The sequence below is a fragment of the Anser brachyrhynchus genome (assembly GCF_964034855.1).
Source record: "Anser brachyrhynchus genome assembly, chromosome: 1".
NCBI lineage: Eukaryota > Metazoa > Chordata > Aves > Anseriformes > Anatidae > Anser > Anser brachyrhynchus.
Window position 1 is genome coordinate 183142149 of NC_137694.1, and position 17669 is coordinate 183159817.

Below are 17669 nucleotides of genomic sequence, written 5' to 3' on the forward strand. Positions count from 1 at the left end.
CTGGTAACAGAGCTGAGCGAGTACTGCAAAAGCAATCAACGAGCTCACTCATATGTGGTTAAGGCGTTCTTGTTAATGACTAGGAGTCAATTCCTCTTATTTTTGCATACCTCTATATGCATGGCCTTCCATTCCCAAGAAAGCCTGCAGAAAGGAAAAAAAAACAAAACCACAGCATGAATACTCCTAGAAGTCTGTCTTCACATGAACGTTTGCACCTGCATGGATGTACAGCGACCTCCGAGCGCCCTTGGTAGGCCTGGGAGCAGAAAAGCTCTCCGTGAGATTTCAGAGACCCAACGCACATCACAAAGCTTCTCTCAGCAGTGTTTATGTTGCGGTATCCTGACACGACTCTTTTGTCTAAGCGTGCACAAGCTTAGTAAAAAACACTCCCCCACACCTCATTTATGTCTATTTACCACAGAATTAGGGGTTATACTAACCAAATGAATTACTCATTGCAAAGAGCTTTTTTTTTTTTCAGATCCAGTATTACCCAATACAATCTGACATGTCACTTTTGAACCCTCCTCTTTTCAGGCAATCCTGAAAAGGTATTTCTGGCTTTACAGTATCTAATTAGGATTTTAGGCTCCTTGGAATAGTATTACCAGGCTGCATCTATCCTGGAGCACCATAAACAGTTCCAGCGTTATCAGAGTAACAACTCTACTGATCTATATGCAACCCGTATCACGTGCCCTGTCAGTTCAATTTATTTATGGATACACAAAGTCTGGTTCAGACTTCCTATCTTGCTGCCACTGTACGATCTCAAGAGGACTCATAAAATCTACAGTATTAGTTAATACAAAGTTTTGCACTCTGATAGCGTGTCCAAATTGTAACATTCAGAGATTAAGAAAACATTTAGGTACAAACAATTAGTGGAAATACCTCGACAATTTCACTGGGAAGCATGATTCATTCTTATTAAAATGAATTTTGCTACTAGGAAATATATTGTTAAATCTTTAACTGAAAGTGACATCAGAGTGAAGCTTTCAGAAATATTTACTGCACCTCATTTCTCTGGGCAAAGCTGGGGCTGGGAACGCAGTACGCTGGTTTTGTTGCCAGACGTTTAAATGACACGCTGAGATACAGGTTAATTCATTTGCTCTTTCTGTAGCTTCTTACCTGTGCAATGGAGTTAACTGCACCCTTGCTTCTCTTATGGGCTATCTCCACAATATTTATTTCCAGGTGAAACCCGTGGTGTCTTTCCATTTCGATAAGTGGATGGTAATAATCTTTTATTCATCCCCCTTACCTTAGACAGTTTCCCTGCGACACCAATTATAGAACAAGAAGTTTTCCAGTGTTCAGACAAGAGGTGTACTTACACTGTGCAGTTTTACAAATGCGTCTGACTCTGTTTACGATGAGAAATGAGCAACTTGCAGCTGTAAAAACAGGCTCCTCTAATATTTTTGGTGATTTTAGCAACTATTTTGAATATTTTGTATTTATCAGAATGTTCTCCATTTCAAACCTTTGACTTTGAAGAAGACAGCCCTCTCTGCACCTTCAAGGAGAATGAGAATTCTCTCACCAAGTCTATGTTAAGCTCAAGATAGCAGCTTTTACTGTTAAATATTCTTAAACAGATCAGGCTTCAAAATAAGTTGTTTGCTGGATACACTTAGATGAAGTGATAAAAACTTCTTTAAATATTTCCTCCTTTCCCCAGGAACACAAGAAACTTAATTCCACATGAAGCACTTTCATCTCAGTAGTCTTTGATGGCAAAGAAACACTGTTGAAGGCATTGTTCAAAGATACCAAAAGGAAAAAGAGGGACACCTTCCCCCTCCTTTTATATTTAAAAAACAAAACCGCATAATAAGCATTCCAAGTTTGAAAAGCTGAAAAATTTGATTACAGAAACATTCCTATCAAATAGCAGAGCAAAATCACCTCAAGGACGAATGTTTTGTATAATCTTCAAATATAAGATGCACAGCAGAGCAGATTTCAAGGGGAACCAAAACTGCACCACTCCAAGTCTCCCTGGTTTATACCATGCTGAAAAGGGCATCCCGTCCTTTCAGGCTGAAAAGTTCCATGCTCTTACATGATAGAAAGGCGAAACCGAAGGAAAACGTGGTCCGCTCAGAATGCAAAGAAAGATGCAGAAAACCATACGTTGAAAGGCTTTGAGAAAGCTGTATTTGAAAATTTCAGAATCAGATCATTTCTAAAAAATATTTAAATAAATTATTCCTTTATGCAACTGCATCAACCCAGGAAAAGTCAAAAACAAAAACCAAACATCCAATACGAAGATTTTCTTTACAATAAAAGTTCTTCCAGGAAGTATATTAAATACATGACAACAGAGGAAAAAAAAAGCATCTCAATTTATACTTATGGGCATCACATTTTAGAACAATGTCTTAGCCATTAATCATTTATAAATGATTCACAGAGAAATTAAATAAGATATTCCGTAAAAGAATAATCTGATTTACAGTGTAGATGTAAGGCTTCACCGTAACATCTCATACCCTTCACCCGTCTCTCTGCATACCCAAGCTGAGCAATCTGTACTGAACTCTGCTACCAGAGCGACACAGAGCCATGGTCCTCAAAAAACACAGGTGGCGTTCAGGTTTGCTTTGTTAAGGTTCAACAAAATAGCGTCTGAAGTATTACTACACAGTAACCTATTATCCATCGCAGTCAAAGGAAATGAAAAGCTAGGAGAAATACACATTTGCCATTTTAAGACAGAGGGAATGGATTAAACGACACCTTGCGGAGGCAAGAGAAGCCTAGCTGCTAGTTATGCCATCGTATCGTTAGTCATCGTGCACAACCAGGACACCGCAACTCCTAATCACAGACTAGAAATACAGTACTTCCTTTTAACAAGGTATATAGCTTCCGTCTGAAAAAGCTGGGAAAAAGATCATGAGAACTATCAGTCTCCATAGCTATCATATTTATAAGAACTACCGGCTTTACAGAGCTCCAGTTCATCCAAAATACTGAATTGAATGCTGATGTCAATGATATTCCTTAGTTACTTTAGGCATCGAGTACAGATCAGAAAAAAACTGGCCCAAAACATTGATTTTTCAACCACAAAACATTGCCAGAAATCTAGTATTTGCAACACAATTATCTGGTGTTGCAGTTAACATATTAATTCCGCAGACAACAGTCACAAGTACTTACTAAAAATACGGATATGTTTCCTAAAGGTAACGTGAAGCTTTATTTAAGATGACAAAGCTTTTTCTTAACAGTGCAGGGTGCAAATTTTCAGTACGAAGACATTCAGAAGATTTGCTGCTCGAAGAGGATCTTCTCAAACCCTGGGGGAGGCGTATGATAAAATTCACTGAACTGACAATCCAGAATGGCACTGTCATCAACTGCAGGAAAGAATTAAACATAAGAAATTAGAGAAGAAACACTTGCAGCTTCATCCTCTATTACACCACCTTCCTAGATTATATTTGCCATGCTTATAACATGAGGAATATTCTACAACGTCCGTTACCTACACATAGGAGAATTAAATGAAACTTCTCCAACAAATTTGCTAAAGCCCTATACGCATACCCAAGGAGAGCAAGTCACCTCTCTGTGCTGGTATTTACTTTAGTCAGCAGCAGTCCTTGCTGAACCCAAAGAGTACGCTACCTCTGAGTTCACGTTAGCAGGGCTTCAGACAATTCCATTCAAATTTTCTACTCTATTTTTCTGTAAATCTGTAGACTAAGGACGCTACTCGATGCATACTGCAAGGCTGTCACCTCCACAGCTGCATATTTTTTCTGCCCGCTTCCTATTTTGCTGGAGTTTTACAGGGTTTCAGCTGCCTGCAATCACTTTTCTGGAGGTTACCAAGATCTCCAATGTCTGTAGTGGTTGGTGTCAGACCATCTGTTCTAAGATGTAATACGAAGAGAGCTTCCTTGACTGCCTCTTTAAGTTGGAAATTAATGCTTTTTACAACACCATTCTCAGTTTTGGACCTCTGCATAAACTGCAGGGCACATGTTATTAACCTTCAGCACAAAAAAAAGATACTACTGAGGATTGTCACAGAAAATCTTTCATGTACCATATAAGCAAACAGAAACGCCCAGCTGGACAGAAAAGCTCTCTTTCAAAGATAACTTTCTCCAAATAAACCAGGTATATTAGATCAAAATAGGGGAGATTCATCTCCATAGTTTGGTTTGAAATTTAAGTATCTCAGAACCAAGGTAGGAAAAAACTCTTATCAGTACATTTATACAGTCCTGTAGCATTTATGCAGAGTCTGCATCGCACTTATGCAAAGATGCCTCAAGTACAGCAGCTGTGGGGAGCAACCTTCAAGTTCACTTTCCTGTTTTACACACCTGATAGAGTAGGTGAACACAGTATCAAGTTTCTTTTAAAAAGATATCCATAGTTCTACTCTGAATTCTGGAAAGGGAAATGCTTAAGAAACTCTCTTCACTGTGTTCAGATCCTTTCCCATGACTAGAAGTGCACATTAAAAAAAGGACGTTTGTATTTAAAATGTGTACCAGTGTAAGTGCCACGCAAAATCAATTTGGAGGCTTCAGTTGTTACAGCAGTATGTAAGAAACACTATAGTTATTGTGAAATTTTGTCCACTTGTAGAAGAGGATAATAAGAACCTGGCAAAAAAAGGCTGCTGAATTCCCCTGGCACAGAACTCTAAGTCAGAAAAAAGATGATTTCTAATAGGCTAACAAGTTACCGAATGTTTTCTAAAAACAACCTGCTTTCTCTAACACCATTTCCAAAATAAAGGGAAGATGCAAGAATCAGCTATCACACCGTAACTCTTCTCCCACTGCCCGCCAAGCTTTTCACACGAGGAGAGCCGGCAGTGCTGCGGGGCAGCTACTGGCTGCCACAGCACTTCAGCAGCGCCATCATGTGGCTTACAAACACATCACAAAATGACTGCATTTCCACTCCTAATACCTCGGAAAGGTGGAAGTCTAAATTTATAGACTTCAAAGGCTCTGCAGCATATCTAAGAGTATTTGCTTCCTGCTCATAAAATGCAGTATTACGAATGTGTCAGGATATAAATGGGAACATGCCAACAGTTCGTTGGGAACCAACCGTGAAATGAAATAATTATCCACATCATATAGCTAATGATATCTCAAGAGCTAAATGAGCTTGGGGGAGGATACTACTTAGACAAGACTCTCACGTGGGAACAAAGATAAAGTGGAGAAGGCTGGAGGTGCAATGCTGGGAATCCAATGAGCAGTGATCGTTTGCTGTAAGTTATACGACAACCCAGAGTGCAGCACAGGTTATGTGCTGAACGAGGGGAAGCGCTGCCTTTCAGATGAGATGTTAAACAGCCTTCTGACTACTTGGGAACTACAAAAACACCACCAAGTTCTGGAAGGGTAAATTGTTAACACACGCCTTGGCCAAATTCCAGCTCCCGTAATTCATAAATTCTTTCTTAAACCGCCTATGAGGGGATTAACTGGACGTGGTATTGGTTTCTTGTTCAAAATCGCTCTGTTGTATTGATAGGTGATGGCAAGAGCAGCTACCACACCTCACCCACCAGTTGCTGCATTTCAGAAATGGCCATCACCTTGGTACTGCAGCAAAGAGTGGGCCCACCAGGCAGCAGGCAGCTGTACTGGCACGACAGGGGAGTTATTGCTTCCGTAAGAGAATACAAATGGCAATTCAGTATCTATTCATATTTAACACTGAATACATTTACAAAGTGTGAAATTAATGGGCATAAATGCCAAGCTGCAGAGATAAACTAGATTAGCCCACATGTCCATACTAGGTTGAATTTGTTGTTTTTCTTTCTTTCGTCTGCTTCATGTTTTTTTTTTTACCCAGCAGCTTTTAGACTAACTGCAGGAACTTCCCAGCTTGTTGGATGTGGATACTTTGCCAGCAGTCAGTAAGCAGTGCTGTTTTTTTCTAGCTATTAAACGGCATTAAAAAATTAAGTGAAAATATACCTTTGTATTTTCCTAGCTTTGTGTTTCCAAGCAGTTCTTCGTTGTAATTGCCAAAACAAATGATTGAGGTGTGACTGGAAAGATGTGTGCTCCATCCAAGTGAGAAGAATCCACAAGACAGACTTGGTGCAAAAATATTGTCCATACTATGAAACAGTTTGAAAATCTCCTACTTACCATAGACCACTGGATAGACAGTCCCTCGGATTCCTGACGCTGGACAATGCATGTTCTTCCCATTTAAATATACATTTAGTTCTACATGGTCATATGTAATGCCCTACAAAGCACAGAAAATTAAAAACAAAACAAAACAAAAAAACCACCATCAACAAGTTTATACACACAACATTGCTACTTAATTCAGCTTTTTCAGCCACAGGCAGATTTTAACACCATTATGCAAACCACAGCATTCTAGAAAACTTCACTTGAAATAGTTCAGCACAGGACTGGAAGTTAATAAATGATCAGAAACATTTGTATTTTCAAATACTTGGGATTCCTTAATGCTCATTCAATTTAGATGCAATCAGTACTGTACACGTCTTACTAAGGCCAGTTTACAAAAGACATTTCTAGACTATTCCTCACCATGGCACAGAATCACAAAATTTCCAATGAATATTAAGCAGTTCGCAGTCTTCGTTTTTGTACCTTCCCATGGAAATGAGTTTCCTAAATAACGACGCTATGAATTCAGTTTATTTGACCAGCACTTCACACACATCGTTACAAACATGCTGACCAGAGAGCAGAAAGCAAACACTCATGAGGTAATAAATCACTTATTTGTTAGACAAGGGATTTTTTTTCCTGACTGTTTTGGTATGGCTGAGCGTGGCACTTTGTGTTGTCGTTCACTGCCTCAGAATCTATTTTCATGACAGAACACAATAAACTGACATTTATGAAAACTGGGGAGTTACCAAAGTAACACATCAGCTACATTTTTGTGACTGAAGTCGTTTGAAACTACATTGCTTGACCAAACCCTGAAACAGACTGCAACCCTCCAATAAAACAACTTCAGAAGGGGATTAAAAGAATAACGTAGTGTCTGAGGTAAAGGGTGGAGGAGTCAGCTTTAGCTGTTTAGGGCTTCTAGGGATGAATTTTCTAACCATTGCTATACAGAAGCAAGGTTACCCAGCAAGAAAAGTAGCAGTGATAAATGGTCTAAATGTCATTGCTCCCATGAGTTTTCGAAAATAAATCTCTAACAGGAAATTGAGAAAACGACAGTAATGAACTGGAACCCTTTGAATGCCAAGCCATAAAGATATTTTGGAAACAGTGAGGTACAAAACCTTAGGATTCTCACTTTGCTCTCATTCTTCAATTGTCTTCCCACTTGGTATCTCTCCCCTTCCCTACAAAAGTTTGGCTAAAAATACAATCCACCAGTCAGCCAGGCCCTCTCTCTGCTCTCTTCTAATTATTAACCAGTCAGCTGTGGGATCTAGAGTTCAGCTGGGCACGGAGGCAGGCCACGTAACACATTCCAGCGCGTTATTTGTTCAGGAAAGTCCCATCTCAAACAGTGCAGGACCCTTCTGACGGAGTCATCAGCCAGCTGGATACAGCAGCCGGGCTGCGACACAGCAGGAGAGGCCACCTTTCAAACCCTGGTAAGACCTGTCCCCCACTCAGGATCACACGGATGCTCAGAACAAAGTCCACTTATCTCCAGGCTGCTGATCCATTCAAACACAACAGGAGTTTACATCAGCACTTTCCAAACTGGGAGACGACAATAATTTGATTGGAAACGGTCGGTCTGACCACACAGCAGCTGTAAATAAAGAGAAATCTGGGAACAGCTGGAAAAGATGCAGCAGCTTTACGAAACTCACCACCACATCGCCCTCCTGTGGCAAGTTGTTTGCTGGTAGCCTGTTTTTCTCCTCGTTGTTATAATAGAGAGCTCCATCATTCCTCATTACCAGACTATGGACGTCTCGACCCAGTGGAATTTGATTCAAGTTTGCTTTCTGGGTTGCAACTCCAATACCCCAAATCCCTAAAACATGACATTAACACGATAAGAAAAAAAAAAGAATATATATATATATATACACATAATTTTGACTACCTGACTGAAGCAGGATAGTATAAAGAATATAACATGTTCTTAACTAGTGCCATGGAGGTACTACCAGTAAATATCTATTGGAAATACCAACAGTCACAAAAGATTGAAGATCTATCAGTATGTATCTTGAAAATAAGGATCCAGAGAATTCTAACCACTTAGCTTAACTTTTCCTCCTAAAAAATACTAGAAAACAACTCGGAGAATCTAGGAAGATGTAAAAAATAAATCCAACTAGCATGGGTTTGTGAACAACAAATCTAGTTGAAACTATGCAATTTCCTTTTTCATCTGGTTAGACCAGCCCTAGGGAAAAAGGAGAAATGGTAAACACGATAGATATTGATTTGGTAACATTTCTGATCCTCATACGACATTCGAACACTCAAATGAGGAAAGCGTAGTCAAGGTGAAGTTACAGCAAGGCGAGTGCACAACTGGTTAGGAAACTGTATTCGGAGACTACTCATCAGTAGCCCTCTGTCAAATCAAAAAGATGACGTGAGTGGGGTTTCAGACTTTGCAGTGAATGCCCAAGGTCAGATGCTATTCCGTATGCACATTAATGACTTAAATAACATGACAATTTGCTTGTTAAACATGCTGCCAATATCAACCTGACAGGAGTGCAAGCTCTTCAGAGGCCAATTTTTAAATAATCCCAACAAATTGGTTAAGAGGTCTGAAATACGGAGCAAGCATTTCCTTTTTCTGAATTACAAAGAACAGCAGGTAAGCAGGAATAAGTAGCAAAAATATAGTAGTGTCTTGGCAGCCAGTTCAAAGAATATAATTTGAGGGTTATCATAGAACACATGCCGTATTTGAGTGTGTCGTACTGTCATGAAATACTTCTGGATGTATGGCATGTATAAATGAAACATATTGCATATAAAGTACACAAAGGACATCCACTGCTGCTGCAGCTGGAGCACGGCATCCATTTAAAGCATCACCCCTCACGACAAATCAGGTCAATTAGAGAAAGTCTAGAAGAAACAAGAAAACCAGTCAAAAAAATGTAAAAACATTGCCTATAAGTAGACAATGAAAAAAACTGGGGCTCTTTAATCTTCAGAAGACTAAAACAAAGCAAAAATATAACTAAATTAATTTCAGAAGACAAAATTGCAGAACAATTTATTCTCATATTTACAAATCCAGAGTGAAAACAAAATTCAGATTGGGCTTTGTAAAGCTTCCCAATAGTCAGGCTAAATGACCCCTGGTAGACTGCGCAGGGACACTTCTGTGAATTGAAGTTTTAAGCTAAGCTATCTATAACTCTCCTGCCCTGGGACACAGGACAAGATGAAGCCGGGCTCAGAGAAGAGTTTATTTCCTGTGTTTCTGAAGTGTAACAACGCAGATACTGTACTTGTGTGAATGATGACAATACGTGAACAACAGCTGCAGTTGAGTTGATACTCCCCCTCAACAGAAAGGATACTAAAACTGCCAGATTAAGAGTGAGCTGGGGTTTATATGTAGTTTAAAACCAAACTGGTTTAAAAACAAATGGTTTGAGTGTGAGGTGTTTTAGATAGATTCATGTTCACAGTGCCAGCACCCCAAACCAAGTGAGTGCAAACAATCCCTACCCAAAAAGCACTGGGTTCAAGCTCCAGTATTGTGAAGCCTGTCTCTGGACAAACACTTCTCTCCTTTCTTCTCTCTGCTCTTTGAGAAAGAACAGCCCCATCTTTAATATCTGATGTTTTTAAAAATACAGTCTGATTTTTAATATTATAATACTGGTAAGTCTGGAGTGCCCTCTGTACTAGTTGAAGCAGACTGTATTAGTAAAAGTACAATGTTTCCAAATTTCATTCACTTTCTGCTACCTTGCATTGCAAAACCGTACAAAACAAATGAACAGGGTGCTGAAAGGCTCCTCTTGATAAAGCAGTGTTGAAAAAGTGCTACACATTAGATTTGGAGTGCAAAGCATAGCACAAGGAATGTTACTATTGCTCAAGCACAGTACATCTTAATAGCAAATCAAGGTAGACAAATAGCCAGAAACATTGCTGGATAAACTGCACTATTAAAAAGCTAACACTTCATGGCCAGTGTTTTATGTGGTCATAAATGTGTATTTACCAAAACACATTTCTAAAATGTTAACAAAACACATGCATATAATAGCATACAAAATAATATGGTGTTTTAGGATTTGCACTTACCATTCTTTTCAATATTGCAGAGCCACAATTAAAGATAAGAATAAGAAAAAATTTCATTTTACAGAATGACAACCTATAAGAGCCTCCAATATTCACAAAGTTCAAGGATGCAATTTGAAAGATGCATGTGCTCGGCATTTGAGATACGACCGACAGCAAGCAATCTGACATACCTTCCACGTTTAAAGTTGTACATTTTTGCTGACTAACCTGTGGACTGGATTTTAAACTCAAAATAGCTCTTGTTCTGATGCAAAGGTGCATTGGCTAGGCAGCCTCCTGTGCCGCATATTCTCCTGCCGTTTTTAACAATGACAACATCTGTTCCTGCAAGAAGAAAACAAAACACAGAACTTCAAAACATTTTCAGAAGTCTGGAAGCAGCCCTTAAAAGCCCTAGACATGGAGAACAATTTTTGTTCTTTCAGCCCCAAGTAAGAGCTTCATTAGTCCAAGAGAATTACGATGACGGGTCACGCTTTGAAGTAAGAAACGGGAGGCTGTTTATAGGCTGGTTCATCTTTCAAGTAGGGTTTATTTATTTAAAACCTATACGCTGCTCTAATTTCATCTCTTGGGCTTTAAGGCACCATGCTGATTACAGCCTTTGCTCAGCCACATCAGAGGCATAACTTACAATTTAGTCAGAAGGGCTCGCTGTGAGGAGGACCTAAGCCCCGTACTCGGTCTCTATAGACTGGAGAAAAACATTCTGCAGTGAGAAGGAAAGGCACATCAAGTAGAAACATGTGATGGACTTGCGAGGCGTTCAGGTATTCTCAGGTGAAGTCCTTTTGTTAGAAACATGCCTGCCAGTATGGAGAGGGGAAAAAAAAGAAACGTAATCCTGCTAGGTTCTCTTTCTCTGGCAGAAGACTTCACCTATAGGTACCGTTGGCACAGCCATGAATATGGTAGACTCCCCAGGTCCAAAACAGGCCAGGAAATCGCGCTGGAAAGCAGCCAGGCTGCTTTCCTCCTCACTGAGCTGTGGATGAAGGGCTGCCTCCTCGATGGAGCCTGGGCACGGCTTGGTGTGAAGATCACCTCAAGAAGAGCTTCAGGCAAGGCTGCAAACGGTTCTGCTCCTTCCCTGAAGCCAAGGAAGGTGACCGCACACCCGCTCACATCATCTGCCTCAACTGAACCTAACTCAAACCTCTTTTTATTATTTTTATTTTTATTTTTTTCGGCTTCCTCTGCAAACTCTTTCGATGCGAATCCCTTCGCATCCCTTGGCGGTGGGCTGCATTCCCAGGCACCTGCTGCCAAGCGCCGACCCCTCCCCGCGCCCTTCCACCACAACCCACGCCACAAAGCAAGGCGAGAGCCCCCTGAGGCCTCCCCCTCACCGCCTCATGCACGGCGACCCCAAAACGACAGCTTTTCCCCCCAAAATAACTCTCGCGGTGACACCTCCCGGCCCCGGGAGCCGCCTCCCCGAGGCTGAGGGGCAGCCGCGCTCACCCATGCGCTGCGTGTCGAGCTGCACCGCCGGCATCTCCTTCAGCGGGATGTGGCCGGCGCCGCCATCCCGGCACCAGCGGAGGCAGCAGAAGGCGGAGGCGGCCATGGCTTGGCCGGGCCGGGCCGAGCCGAGCCGGGCCGGGCCGGGCCGAAGCGCGCAGCCGCCGCCGAGCCGCGAGATGGCGGCGGGTCGCGGCGCCCCCTGGCGGGCGGGAGGTGGCGGCGGGCGGGCGCGACATGGCGGGGCGCTGAGGGGAGCGCGGGGAGCCCGGCCCTCGGGGAGAGGCCTCGCAGCGGGCCGGGGGCTGGCAGCCGGGCAGGCTGGGCTCGGCTCTGCCTCCCCTGTGCCTCCCCTGCAGTGAGGGGTGATAATGCGACAGTGGGAGCCCGCCCGGACCCCGCTTTGCTCCCTTCACCCCGCTTCCCGCTCGGATTTTCTGTCAGAGAAACCTCCGGCAAATGTCGTGCCTGCTGGTCCACAACGCTCTGCCGACATCAAAATACATGTGTTTAAAGGCATATTTATCTCCAATTTGAGATGAAATTGGTCCCCGTGGTTTTCAGCTGCCATCTCATTTTGCTACATTTCACCTAGAAAGCTCCCTTAACGTTTTCCTGCAGTATGCACCTAATGTAACCCATGTGGTACAACATCATCCGTCTTGGGGGCTTACGCGGGTGTTCACATCCTTTGTTAAAGGAAAGCTTCACGGCAAGAAATATCTTATTGGTCTGGATGGGCTGTATCAGTCACACTTACCCCTTCGCTTGAAACATGAGGTGAAATGCTGCCTTCCTCAAAATTGTGCCTAAAACCAATCTGATTTTAAGAGCAGCTTTAAAATATGCTTCCTTTCTTTTATTGGACTTACTGTTACAGCCCATAAACATTTGGGGTCAAGAGCTGACTTCCTTAAAATATGCCAAATGGGATTATTCTTGGACTTCTAAGAAGTAAATATTAGGTGGAAACTGATGTTTATTCATTTCGTATGTAGGGCATCGTCATTCTCATTGGTAGCTCGTTGTTCACATAATTAGTCCCATTTAAGTCACTGCGGGATTTTTATTGTCTGTCGCACACTGCGGGTTTGTTACAGTAAATGCTAAATGACAAATGTTAATATATTATATATATAAAAAAAAGACTTAGGAAGAGACGCAACCTCCAGATGACTTCCTATCCTATTTCTTCTCTGTGCCCCAATAATCTCCTTTCTTCCCCAGAATGACCACTGGGGAAACAAGCACATCTTGCCAAAGCTGTCAGACTAAAGGGGAACAAGGCTTTTGGGGGGCGGTTGCTGGTACTTTCCCACTCCAATGCTTTCTTACTGGAGATCCTGGTTTCACCAGTCCCCAGACAGCAGCAGCTGTGGCGCTGGGTGTCCCCCAGAGCCAGCACCAAGCCCAGTGCTGGTGACAGCTCAGTGTCACGGCAGGGTGCATGGTAAAGCTGCCAAGCCCCACCTGGGAAAAGCAACAGGGGACAAGGCTGTTCAGGTGGAAAAAGGGAATGTCAGCTGGTAATAAATACAACTTTTTTGTATGCCTCTTGTGGAGGAGGAGGTGAGAAATGGCAGCAAGATAGTACCATATCTGTAATTTTTTCTTGACAGCCTGTTTAGAGCATATTTGAACAGCAAGATTTCACAAAATTTGTACAATGCCCAAGCAGCTGCCCCAAGGAAATGGAGATCTGGGCTCCAGCATTCACATGTATAACTGTGGTTGGCAATGAAGGGTTAATTCAGCGTCTGCTGAATTTCTTGAATGTGCATTTCTTTCGCTGGGGAGGCCAAGTATTTAGGGCCCTCCCACACTGGAAGCAAAATTATGCTCAGCATGCCTAAACATGCTTGTTGCTCACAGGGTTTTAGCTTTTTTTTTTTTCCCTTGAACAGTAGCAGCAGAGACATTTTGTCTGGGAACCATGTTAGAAGAACAGGAAAAAGAACAGAAAAGAAGACCAGGTCTCATCCATTTCACAAACATGGGAGCGCTGGAGATTGTGCTGGAAGAGAAGGGTGGTCATAGACTTGTTTTGTTCCCTTGCTCTGAGTTTCATTCACAAAACACAACTGTCTCTCATTAGCCCTGCAAAATAGATCCACAGGCTGCAAATACGTCTCGGTAAGGTTCCCTGATGTCACCAAATTCGCAGGAGAGAGGGGAACTATGTATCACCCGTTGTTACAGCATGTAATACAACATCACCAATTAGTCTCAGCACGATAATTCCTCTTCATCAGAGCCTTGCTAGGGAAAAACACTGGGAATTGCTCCTCCACTGCCACAAGCATTTTGGAGGCATTTCCACCTGTGAAAATGAATTAAAGAAGCAAAAAAAAAAAGTTATTAAATGTGCTGGAATAGATGTAGTAACATCTTCGTGGGGCTTGCACAGAAGTAAATGATGGCGCAGGACTGGAAAATCAAGGTTTGTTTACTGAAAGCAGTCCTTCCACTCACAGGGTCAGGCCTGTGGTTTGGAAGATGATACAGACAAGGTCTCAGATGAAAAACAGGTTGTGCTCTTACTCTTCAAATCTTCGTTATAACGTGTTCTGGGGAGGATTTACTTTCTGTAGGAAGTCTCCTACTTCATGCAGTTAATCTGACACTCGCCAAGTCATAGCAGAAATTGTGTATGAAAATTAATTTTGTTCCCAGTTGTTCTGTTTACTTTGGAGGTCACTTCCCCTTTCCTTTCTATGCCGTAGAAGCAGAACCGATCAGGGCAGGGCTTTGATCTATAGGCAATCACAAACCTCATTAAAACCGACAGGCAGGCTGGCCAGGCTTCATTCAGGAAGGAGCAATTAAGCGCTTTTATGGCGTAAGATAGCGACAAACTAGAAACCGCTGCCCAGGGCACCGGGCTGCACAGCCAGGCACTGAGATGAGCTAATTCGTATGAGCAAGCACTAATTTGGGGAAAGTCAGAGTTCTCCGGGGACCGCTTGCGAGCACGGCAGCAAGAGCGCAGATTGGTTGCAGCTGTGTTTGCCTGCATGCATGTCAGGGAGCGGAAACACCACGCGAGAGCCAGCAGACAGTGGGAGAAGCAGTGGTGCATGGCCCTGAGAAAAAGCCAAGGGACAGCTTCTTCTGGGCAAGCATCCTGGCGAGAGCAGCAGACTTGGACCGCCGCGCCGTATTCCCTCCCATTTGCTTCCTCTGCGTGCAAGGAAACGGGACGTGGCTGTACATTCTTTGTAAATAAATAGGATTACACCAAGGAGATAACTGAATTCACCACCACGTTTTCCTCCTAACGGGGAAATCTGGCGACAAGCTGAATATTAGTTAACCGTGCGGGTCAAAGTTCCGCATGGAAAACTAGGGAACTTTTTGGCACTGCTAAAATAGTCATCAGAGACCCTGCAGACACCGAGGCAGTCTCTGAAATTCAGACCTCAAAACTGCAGTCGATCATTTCAGCTGCTGATGATCCTTCACGGATTTTTAATGGCTACTATCTCTACAATGCATATGAAAAGTAGTTTTTATGGAATGATAACAAGAAACTGCTTTCTCTGATCTCTCCTTTGGAGTGTTTAATACAGCCCAGATGTATCTGTTGAAAAAGAAGTGTGGTCAGATGCAATGTAGTTGTGCGACGTTTATACACGGCTAAGGTGTTTGATACACAGCGCTGCTCTGAATAGTTTATTCATGTTGTCTCACAGTGTCTTCTTACTGAGCTGTATTGGCATCGCCTCTCTGGCAGGTTTATTTCCATATTTAGGTCCCGACAGCAGCCACACAGCACATCTCAGGTTGCCTCTCTCCATTTGAGGATATGCTCACATGAATACAGCAGCGTGCTTCGAGAAGTTATCATCCTAAAGCTGGACCTGATTCTGGGAGTGCTCCAGCACCTCTGCAACGGGCCGTGAAGCCTGAACCTCCTTCAGTGGGAAATAAAGGTAGACCTGGAGCCCAGGATAAGTCTGGGAAATACCCTCAGCTCTTTTCTTCACTGTTTCACCCTTGGAGACAAGTGCAATCGGACAAGTCTTTGGTAGCATGGCTTTGGAAAAGCTTTACTGATGGAGAAGACAAACCTGAGGAAAAAGAAAAAAAAAACCAAACAACTGCTACTTTTAACTCCTGCTGCTTTTATCCATCAGTTTTGTGATAGATATCTTCTCCAGCACAGCACAGAGGGTGGCTGAGGCCTGCAATAAGCAGCTGGTGTGGCCAAAGGGCAAGACTCTGTTACTTTTGGCAGCGATGCCAGCAAGAGCTGGCTGGAAGCATTTGGGAAATTATGGCTGGGGGGGAGGCACTTCTGTTTTATGTTGACACGTGTGCAGGCTGCCACTGGAACAGGCCCTCTCTCTAGCTCCCTTATGCTGGCATTAATGTTTGTTTGGCTGCGGGATCAGCTGGGTGAGGAGATTGATCCTGCTGAAAACCTTTTTTTTTTTAAACTGGATTAGCTTTCGGCTCCGTTGGCAAGCGGGCCTAACCTAACATGTGGCCGCATGGATGTCAGAGCCAGCAGAGAGAAGGCATCAGGAAAGCAAAACTAAGGGAAGGGAAAGGGATGGGGCTCTCTTTTGTCAGTAGCAAAGTTGGCTTAACTCTCTGTCAATCCGCCTCTCAGGGCGAAAGTACCTGTTACAGCTTGAGTCAGCTTAATGGCTTGCATCCGCAGAGAGGAAAAATCCTTATTCCTGTTTTCCTCCCTCCTCTTACGTTAGGTCTGGTGATTGTCTAATCGTGTTCTGAACTGGTTCAGCTCGTTGAATCAGCAGGAAACGAACCCAGGCACAGAAAAGGGAATAGCGTTCCGCTGGCATAGCGGGTTGAATCACCTCGGGAAAGTGTCTGTGAAGCGTGGTGGAGCTGGTACGAGCAAGGCGAGTAGCAGCAGGGAGCTGTCAGGCTGCTGGCTGAGCCACACCACACAGCTTCAGTCTCAGAAATCGCCCCTCACAATGCTTAACACAAGAACCGTGGTCTAGGTCCTCTCTGGAGCTGAAAGATGCCAATAGCTGCTGCTGCCCCTTTGCCTTACAACAAATAGGGATGTTTGTCTTGTGAAGCTGGTAGTTGTCACTATTTTATAATACCTCACAAATTAGGCTGGATATAAGGAAGAAATTCTTCACTCAGAGGGTGGTGATGCAGTGGAATGGGTTGCCCAGAGAAGCTGTGGTTGCCCCATCCCTGGAGGTGTTCAAAGTCACTTTGGATGGGACTTTGAGCAGCCAGATCTAGTGAAAGATGGGTTGGACTAGTTGTTCTTTAAGGGGCACTTCCAACCCAAACCATCCTCGGGCTCTATGATTTTGAATCCTCCCATTTATCCTAACACTTCCCTTCTAGCTGAAACTCTTCTTTAAACCTGGATTTCCCTTGGGTTTGTTTCCTTATTCGTTAAGAAAATACTGCTGCAGATCTATTAAAGCTCTTTTTCATCAGCTAGAACTTTCCTCTGAAACTTCAGCAAATGGCCTCTGATGCTGCTTCAGGAAAACACTCTGTGCTCTCAGCTGTGAGAATGCAGGCTCATAAGCAACCTGCCTTTGAAAAAAAGCTGCATTAACAATGAAGGGATTACAGAGTAGAGGAGGATGGACTACATTTGTGCAAAACAACTGGTTGTGTGCAGTTTCCTGACCTGTATTATATATTTTGCATATGTAATAGAAATAATCACTCAGACAGAAGTAATAAAGTGCCCCAAGTATGTTTGATGATGCTGAGGACAGCCATGGTACACTTGAACACAGAAATCCCGTGACTGCTTAGGAAATGATACTGTGGCTGCTGTGTTTGTCCTGAGGTTTAACCTTTCAGCTCTGAAAGAAGCCCAGGAAAGGAAGGACAAAAAATTTTTGGATGGTCCAGATGAAGAGGAGATACCTAGGCAAGCCGGTCTGCGCTCTTATGCCCATACAACTCTCTCCTTGTTTA

The 17669-nt window shown here is 43.0% G+C and overlaps 1 protein-coding gene across 2 annotated transcripts; it reads right to left on the reverse strand.

The window, feature by feature from the left end:
* Positions 1-2152: 2152 nt before the first annotated feature.
* Positions 2153-11931, reverse strand: SPRYD7 (SPRY domain containing 7). Of its 2 annotated transcripts, none has more exons than XM_080579012.1 (5): positions 11739-11931; positions 10482-10598; positions 7847-8013; positions 6168-6270; positions 2153-3326 (listed from the first exon to the last, which is right to left on the reverse strand). In XM_080579012.1, exons 1-5 carry the CDS (start codon positions 11842-11844, stop codon positions 3289-3291), a joined length of 531 nt encoding a protein of 176 aa, XP_080435138.1. In that variant the 5' UTR covers positions 11845-11931; the 3' UTR covers positions 2153-3288. The 2 variants fall into 2 exon arrangements, with proteins under 2 accessions (XP_080435138.1, XP_080435137.1); XM_080579011.1 differs by having other exon boundaries at positions 2153-3386; positions 11739-11928.
* Between the last annotated feature and the right edge of the window lie 5738 nt (positions 11932-17669).